Here is a 9,089-nt window from a genome sequence, read left to right as displayed (position 1 = left end):
TCATCCTAGAGGCCAATGTGTAGGAGATCTTGTAAGCTCTAATGCAAGGGGGCCCAAAGGTGAGCTGCCAATTGCCTCTCACATGTTCACATGGAAACACAAATGCACCATTACATCACTATTTATGAAGATGAAATATCATTCTCTGACGAATGATAGTCAAATGCCAAGAATGAGTCAAGTTGAGGTGAGATACATACCCTGACATGTAGGGCCAAGAGCCTTCATCTAAGACCTTGTAGTCTAGCCTTAATGCCTACGTTGACTTCTTTCTTGTCAACATTGGTGATACTTGCAAGGGGTAGTCCAGTGCAAGAGTCAAAGGTTAAGAATGCTCATTGTTGCTTACACAATATGGTTAGTTTTGCCTAGGAATCTGTTTATTTGCTACTACCCTATGGAGCATAGAGAGACTTACACAAGTCACCTGCTACTGAGAGAGAGAGAGAGAGAGAGAGAGAGCTTATGAAAACCTCTTTGTGTGCTCCATCTTGGTGCTGTGGGAGGTGTGTATGAGAGAAGAAGAAGAAGAAGAAGAAGAGATGATTGCCACTTACATAAAGAAAGAAGAAGAAGATAATGAAAGAAGATGATGATTATCATCTTGCCCGCCTATACTTCTTTTCTTGAAAGAGCAACCTTTCACATATATTTTTTAATTTTCTTATTTCTTTCATATTTATATTTGTCAACCTTTTCTATTTTAGTTGGTCCCCTCTCCTCTTGTTATGCCACATAGGCTTGGGAGCAACATCCTTGGCCTAGTATACCGGAACCTAACCTTTGATTAATATATAGAAAAGATGTACCCATCCCTATATATGTCCATAACTACTATAGAAATTAGAAACCTCAAAAGTGCCTTAGAATTACGACTTATCCATGATCTATTTAAAAGAAAAATCTTCAAATGGTTATGATTCCAAGTTTGCCATTATCTTTGGTAAACATGTAATATCACCCCATAGCAAGTGTATATGTGCATGATCCTTTACAGATGCACCTACATCTCTTTGAATGAATAGGTTCATAAAAAAGGAACTAAAATTTAACTGAAGTTGCTTGATTTTTTTGTTTAAGTTTTTTGGAGCAAAGGGAATCGCGTGGTTGTTTCTCTTTGCTCGCAACAATGTGAAGCGAGTGAGGTGCAGCCTTGCGAGGTTGCGAGGTTTATAATGATGGGGGCTTGGGGAGGGAGGATGTTGTGGGGAGCATAGCGATGTTGTGTATACATGACCAAGCATGTGACATGATGTAAAGGCAGCTATGAAGGTTGTAGCGGTGGAACCTAAAAACCCTTGTCTCTCTCGTTGTTGCCCACGATGCCTGTAAGGGTCTACTCATCGTCAGGCCTCCTCCGACGCATCTCCACCTTCGTCGCCTCTTCTGCTGCCCGGGCTCTGTCTTCGACGTCGCAGGCCGCCAGGGTTTCCCCTAAAGAAACCCCCGTCGATGCCCCCCTCTCAAGCTCTGACGCAGATGACTCCCTTCCCACCTTCTACTTCTCCTCCTCCGACGATGAAGAAACAGCCGGGCAAGCCCCATCCCTGCCCCCGCAGGCTCAGGTCCTGCGCGCGTACCCTCGCAACCCAAGAGCCAGATCCCTCTCCCGCGTTCGGGAATATGGTCTCATCCCCGCTGTCCTCATGGATCCGTTGGAGAGCCGGGACCGCAGCAAGAGGCGCACCGACATCACTCTTTCGCTTGACCCCAAGCCTGTCTACTCCTTGTTGAAAACGTTCGGCAAGCGAGACTTCCTTTCCCGTGTCTTTACCATCGAAATATTCCCGAATGTCGAAGCCACAGAGCTCCAGGAGAGCCTGCAAGCGATTCCTCGAAATGTGAGTACTGCAACTGAATCCAATTGGTTTGGGAATTGATTTCTCAGGTGTGTGTTCTACTTCAAAATCATGTACTGTTTGCTGATTGCAGTCTTTAGCTTTGTAAGCATATACTTGTGGCATTGGGTTTTCACATTCAAATGTAATCCAAGCGAGCTGCTCATTTCTGATCATAAATGTAATGGCTCGATTCCGATAAATAATGGACTGGGTGGTCATGCAGATTAGTGCCCCTTCAAGACATTAAAACTTGCCACTTATAATAAATGCCATTTCTTGAATCTGAAATGGCACATTGCGCAGTTTATCTACCTTTGAACATTGCATTTACATAGATTTCTGTTAGATGTTTTGGCATGTGAATTCTTGTTTCTTAATGATGAGGATGGCTGATTAATATAAGTGAAGTTTAATAGAACTGCTTAGAAGCGGCCATGAAAACATAATCATGTAAAAAATGTTCTGAAAACGGCCACTTGATGCCAATTAAGCCAAAGTATTATAGTGTCTGAAAGGCCTGATTTGAAGCTTCGATTATGGAAAAGAAAAAGTATACAATAGGACAAAGATTGTTGTAGTTTGCAATGCCAGAGTACTAGAAGGAAGAGGTGAGTTTTAGATGAGTTAGACACAATTTTGTGTTGCTGTTTATGATTTCATATCTGTCATGAACAATGTCACAAGGAAAGTAAACACAAGTTCACGAACACTATGCATGTAGATATTGGTGGCTACGTTAGATTGGAGGGTCATCAATATAGTATTGTGTTGTATGTATTCACCAGGCTTGATATAGAGATGGCTTACATAACTACTAGATGATCATGGTTGGTAGTTTCATGGTTACACTTGGAGCATCATAGAGAAAAAGGATTACTATATGGGTTTAACGGCTCAACACCAAGAAGTGGTAAACTTATCATGCATGAACAATTGCCTTGAGACACCTTTAAAAGCGGCCTAACATGATGAAGTTGCATGCAAACTTCAGGAGTATTTTCTTTGACTTTGTGGAGGACTATTGTCAAATAAATTTGCCATTCAAGACAAATTTCACTATTTGAGTTGCTTGCTCGTCAATGATGACTCAACCCTTCTTTCAAATGATGTGCCATGCATTATCTCATATGATACAAGGAAGTGTGGATAGTAAACCTTAGTGATAGCACTGAACACCTTGTGTACAAGTCACAAGTAGCGACAATCTCCTCAACAAGCTGTGAACTAATAAACTTCATACCTTTGATCCACTTTGAAAGTTTGAGGCATGCATACCTACACTCTTTCTTGTGCTCAAGTGTTATGCTAAAATATACAGTATACCTCCTCATTAGAGTAGGCAATCAGGCCATGAATGGATCTCTTCCATATGTTGCTCCATGTGTTTTCGATTGACATGACCTCATCTTTTGCCCATAGTCTCCTTTTGTTTTTTGATGCTTTCTTAGTAAGATACTTCTCCTTGTCAAATAGAGTTGTGTATAAGGTCGTTAATAAAGAAGGTGCTTATAGTCTCCAGTCTCTCCAATCTCTTATACCATCATGTGAAGTACTTGGATTTAAAAAACATACAATTGTATGTGATGGCAGAAGAAGAAGTATGCTATAGATGCATGAACCTCCTCCTTTTATATGGATACTTATTAGCTTCTAATCGTACTCTACTTGTAACTTTTGGGTAGTGCGTGTTCTTCATGCAAGACCTTATAGGCTTATGCATTCATGTCTCATGTTATACACGTAGTCACCTAAGCCCAAAGGGGGGTTGCTGTGATATTTACCCGTAACCCCCTCATGTCAGCATACACCTTAGTTTGAGTAAGAGGGAGAGGGGGTGCAAGCACCATAGTAACATGGAACGGGGAATTGGAACAGGATAGGGACGGGTTCAGGGACGGCTAAAGGCAGGGAACAGGGACGGGGGTTGGGACGGGACACATACATAATAGCATTTCAAAATGTATGCATGTGATGTGGTGGGTGGATTTGTGGGCGAATGTATACTACCAAATAACACATGCATGCATGCATGCAAGTATTTTCCATTGTTGAAAAACTGCATGTGTAATGTGGGCTGATTTGATATGACTTCATACAAGAGTATGCTGATTTTGTATGTGTATGTGTTACAAAAGGGGAAGTCCTTGGAAGAAGTCTGAAAAACTCACCCACAAAAGAAACCCACCAAAAAACCACCCCCCAAAAGATCCCCCTCCCCCTTTCAAAAAAAAAAAAAGGTTCCCTAACCTGGGACGGGGGGATGGCTGTTGGGGATGGGACTGAGGGCGCCCCTTGTCCCATTTCGGCACATCTGTTCAGGATGGCGTTCTTGCATTCAGGGGGCCTGGGACTGCTGTTCCCTGTTACTATGGCAAGCACCCTTACCCCTTCCTAGAGACATGGATGAAAGGCTGGGTGAGCACCTTGGCCTATGCAAGTAGGCCCTAGTCTTCTCTCTCTCTCTCTCTCTCTCTATGTATCTTTTGGTTTTAGTGCTTGCAACACACCCACCAGCAGGCGTGTGCCCCTGCCCCCCTAAAAAAAAAGTTTTGGCTGAGCCACTGTTGGGCCCAAAACCAACGAAGGAGGTGAGGGAGGGTGATTGGGGGGCAGTGGAGCCACTCCCTAAACAATACAAAAAAGATTTATGTGAACATTCTGACATGTCTTTGCAAGTCTTGTATTCAAGTATGTTCTTCATTACATTAAAAACTACTAAGGTGGTCAATTTCTAGAAGGATGTTTGACTGTTTAAGTCTACTATGTCTGTACCCTGCCTTTTGTTCTTCCTGTCCATCGTATGTTTATTCAATTTTGTGTACTTATACTGACTTCTATTGATTGTATGTTCTATAGTTGAATTATGGCCCTGGCAAAACAAACATCTACAACATTCAGTTTCTGAAAGCACCTCCAGGAAAGATATTGACCCTTGGTGTGCCACTGGAGTTTATAGGGGTAGAAAGATGCCCTGGTTTAAGGAAAGGTACATTAGACTCCATTTGTTTTGATATCTGCCTGGTCTGCTATTGGTCTGAGATTTATTTCTTGCTTGCTGATATCTGGCAGGTGGTGCATTAAAAAAACTAGCAAAGTTTGTGCTGTATAACTGTGAAGTATCTAGCTTGCCTGCAAAGATAGTGGTGGACATGACCGTCCTGGAAATAGGAGACAAAGTTCGGGTTCAGGATCTGGATGTAAATTTTGACTTGCTGCATTCAGATAGACTGATGCCTGTCTGTGAGATTGTCAAAGATGCAGCCACTATTAAGTCTAAGGCTAAAAGAAAGATGAGAGAACTACACTACAAGAAAAAGGCTTTACTAGAAAAAGACAAAAATGATTTAGGGCAAAATGAAGACCTTGAGGATTCTTGTGATGGAATTGTGGTGTTTGGTGAGGAGGAGACCTCACCACAGGATATTGATGTACCCTTACCTGTGAAAGATATTACGAAGCGTAGAGGTGAGAAAAGGGCTGATACCCAAGCTTTAATGTCTTCCAAGAGTCAGAGACTGTCAAGGAGGAGGTTGGTAGGTTCGTCCCCAGTTCAGGACAAGGGCCAGGTATCTTCTAATGGAGAGAAGTCTGGTGGTATCCGAAAACTACGAACCAGTTCTACATCAGTCAAAAGTAGAAGTCAGAAGGCAGGAAGAAAGAGAAGAGATAAACGTGCTAAAAAGCCCAAGGCTGAGAAGCCCTTGAAGAGCCGAAAAGTTGGAGGCACTTTCACACCTAAAAGGAAAGTTCAGAAACCAACCTCTAAGGCCAAGAGTTCTTTGAAGGGTAAAAAAATGAGAAGTTCAAAGCCAAGGTTGAAGAGAGAACCTTGAATTACAAGATTTTGTAGGATGAGATTTTGAAGATTTTGAATGTCTGAATTATCTCATTGACATTGTTATAATTGTCTCCTTAAGAACACCCTTTCATGTCCAATACACTGCCACATACCCACTGCACAGCACTCTCTCTCGTGTGCTCACTTGTGTGCATGTATCTTCTAGTTGCTAGGTTGCAGCAGCTCTTCAAGTATCCAAGGAATTAAGCTGGCCCTTTTTCAGAAGGGGGGTGAGGTGAATCAGTGTGTAACCAGTAAGTTTTACTTGCTTGATGGTTGCAAGGGCATGCAAACCTCTGGTTGTTCACAGAACTTTCAACTGTCAAGAGGATTTTCAGTTAGCAGACAGTCTCCCATGGAAGTTTACAGCCAATGTGTCAACAGTATGACCAATCAACAGTAAGGACCAAAAATTTGAACTGGGGACCTTCCTTTGTGTTTAAACGCTTCAACCAATCAAATTACAGGTTTGGTGAGATATTTGCACTGCATATCTTGTTGGAGTGGAGGCCTGGCTTGTGCAGAACTTTTGAGAAAATCAATGTAAGACCCAGCTCTGATTCATGAGAACGTATTGACAAGTCCCTGTATGCACGGGATGCCTTTCTCCCAGGGTGCCCATACTCTATGGCATGTTACAGATTGAGAACCTTGACATACTAGACTGAGCAGTAAAGAAATTGAATTGTTCTGGTTCAAAGAAACGTATTGACAACAGTACAGGCACAATAGGCCATTTTTTTTGGGTGTCTCATCACTCCATGGCAAGATGCAGTTTTGAAACTTGCCATTCAAGTCTGACAAGTTGACTTGCAAAGTGAGGTTGTTTAAAGCAGTAAAGATCTCTCTCTGTTTTTGATGTATGTGACATAATGGTTTAATAGCATAAAGCCTTGATTGGCTAAGTTATTTGTAACAGAGAACTTTGTTTTCCTTGTCTTGTTAGTCTACCAATGTAAATAAAATAGAAGTATAGAAATTGCTTTATTGCTAACAGCCATTATCTTCCGCTTTGGAGCTTGATTATCAAACCCTGTCCAGTAGTTCCCAACCCTTTCATTCTAATATGAAATGTGCAATAATAGCAGTGTGTTTTGAGGTTCCAACGGTAGACTTGTTGGGCTGAATCAGCTGCTTGCTTGTGGAGTCTGCTTTTAATGTAGGAGCTACAAGGCTCACTAACCACCTCCTGATATGCCAATATGTTGCCAACATTATCCTTCAACAAAAAGAGACCAATCACAATGGAATTAAAGTAGAGCCTAGCTAAGCTTGCAAGGTTTGAGGTAGAGCCTATCTAAGCTTGCATGGGTTTTAGAGGAGCTTGAGTCCTTTGAAGAACAACTTTAGGCAGCCTAGCAGGAAATGAAACTGGCTTTACTGCTCTTGCTGAAGCCTAGGAACCCTTCAAAATACAAGGAGGATAAGAAAAGGACTAGAAGTCACATCAAGACGAACTTGAAAGAAGCCAATAAGGAGAAGCAGTCTCATGGTCAAGCTCTTTGAAGAAAACCTACAAATAAAAAAGCTACATAAGCATTTTAACCCTAAAGCATGGATTTTCGAGGCCCTTTAATAAGAGATTTATAGATTTGCATCTCCACTACCCTCATTTGTGATGATACTCCCAAGGATGATGAATTGCCATTGCAACCACTTATGGAGTAGCAATCCATTGGTGTCTAATGTAACCATTTGGTTACCTATTAGATCTCAAGGCAAAACAATTCACCCCTTAAAGTGCATTGCACAATGTATATTTATAATTCATATGAATATACTTGAAGAAGTGAAGGATAATCCTCAACCAAGCATAGAGGAATTGTAGCACCTTAGTCAAGCTTGACATACTTTTCATATTTGACTTTGAGCTCCATCAATATCCATTCCATATTCTTTCATTGGTCAATCTCTTGATTAGGATAGGCTCTTTAACATTTCTACCTAATGCCTCCATCAAATAATGATGTGTGTATGTAAGGGTTGCTTTCTTTTTGTTTGTTGAGAATTGGAAATCAATGCATGAAGTCCTAGGTTTAGGTTAGGTATATTTGTGGGATGTCTGAGCAGTTGTTGCTTTTTGCAAAGGCATTGTTAGGTATTGAAAGATCTGTATTAGGAGGTAGTGCTAGTGACCTTGTTCTGTTGACTTGTTGGGTGACCGTTCTAGGAGTTCTTGTTAGTGTGAGGCAGGTAGAAAAGCATGCCATTAAATATCAAGCAAAGAACAAGTTTTAAACCTATCTACAAATACATATACGAAGGTGTGTAAAAAGGGATTCTAATCCTTATAAAAATAGAAAAGGAAAGCAAGGAATATCCTTGAGCAATGGTTTATCGCCTTGCGAAGGTTTGGTAGATTTCTGGGGAGGAGCTAGACTCGGGGCCGATGCCTTGTCTTCTTGGAGATGGCATCTAGCTATAAAAATAAGGAAAGGAAAGGAAGGTTGGAGCGAAAATAAAAGTGAGCCTTAAAAAATGATTTTCTTGCGAGGGCTTGGTAGGTTCTTGGATATCGAGACAAGACTTGAGGCCGATACCTTGTTTTGCTTGGGTCACTAGGCATAGCTACCTCCTTTTTACATACCCAAGCATGGAAACATAAAGGCCTAAAAGGAAAAATGTGCTAAAAGAAAACATTTCTTAAACATGCTATAGGAGTCCTCGCCCAGTTGGAGCTCCTCATTGAGTTGTTCTCAATTAGGAAGGTAGTTCAGACTACCACTTAGGATCAACTCTTCGATAGTTCTTTATAGCTTGGCCATGTTGGAATAAATGGTTTGTGACTAGCTTTGAGCTTGTTGTAAGATTATGCTAGATCTACTCCTTTTGGATTTCATGCCTTGGTTTTGCCAGGGGATAATGTGAGAGTTGTGATGTGTTTTGTTGTGTATCTATTTTGTATCCACTTGATGCTTTTTGTAGTTGTGTTTGCCTTCGGAAGGTGCTTAAATTTTGCTAAAAAATTTGAATTTCAAGGGAGAAATAAACTCTGTCGAAGACGGTAGCTACAGTTAGTTCGATTTTAAGCAGCAAGTCAGAGATAGGTTTTGGAAGCACTTCAAGATATACTGTCTGATGGTTGCAGTTTTTTCATAAATTTTTTCATTGCCAGATTGGATCCTGGGAGGTGCCAGGCAGTGCAGGGCCCCAAGACGGACTGCTAGAAATTTACAGACATCGAATTGGACACTAGACGTGGGATATAGGTCGGAAAAGAGAGCCAATAGGGAGAACTAAAAGGGTGTGACTTACCTCTTTGGGCCCCAAAATTTGACCCGGGGGGTGGGGGAGGTTTGCGTTTTACAATCGCATGAAGGGAATATGAATGCCATGGACGCGCAGGTGATGCGTGAGAAAGGCTATGGGATGGCTGAAAGTAGCCCCCTAAACTGATTGCATCAATGATT

At 41.5% G+C, this 9,089-nt stretch overlaps 1 protein-coding gene across 1 annotated transcript; it reads left to right on the top strand.

Annotated features, from left to right (window-relative positions):
- Nucleotides 1–1,190: 1,190 nt before the first annotated feature.
- Nucleotides 1,191–6,615, top strand: LOC148026913 (uncharacterized). The gene is made up of 3 exons (XM_087691435.1): nt 1,191–1,841; nt 4,698–4,827; nt 4,911–6,615. The coding sequence occupies exons 1-3, from the start codon at nt 1,323–1,325 to the stop codon at nt 5,672–5,674; spliced, it is 1,413 nt and encodes a 470-aa protein (XP_087547561.1). The 5' UTR covers nt 1,191–1,322; the 3' UTR covers nt 5,675–6,615.
- Nucleotides 6,616–9,089: the final 2,474 nt, after the last annotated feature.

This window comes from Lygodium microphyllum, chromosome 13, assembly GCF_053477565.2.
Source record: "Lygodium microphyllum isolate KBCC chromosome 13, Lygodium_microphyllum_v1.1.10, whole genome shotgun sequence".
Lineage (NCBI taxonomy): Eukaryota > Viridiplantae > Streptophyta > Polypodiopsida > Schizaeales > Lygodiaceae > Lygodium > Lygodium microphyllum.
The sequence above is the reverse complement of the archived record's forward strand: the minus strand, read 5'-3'. Positions and strand labels throughout refer to the sequence as shown.

Excerpts from the sequence above, each read along its gene's own strand:
- LOC148026913 (XM_087691435.1), top strand. The coding sequence starts at position 1,323 with ATGCCTGTAAGGGTCTACTCATCGTCAGGCCTCCTCCGACGCATCTCC. Across the intron at positions 1,842-4,697 it reads TGCAAGCGATTCCTCGAAAT|TTGAATTATGGCCCTGGCAA; the intron begins GTGAGTACTGCA and ends TATGTTCTATAG. Across the intron at positions 4,828-4,910 it reads ATGCCCTGGTTTAAGGAAAG|GTGGTGCATTAAAAAAACTA; the intron begins GTACATTAGACT and ends GATATCTGGCAG.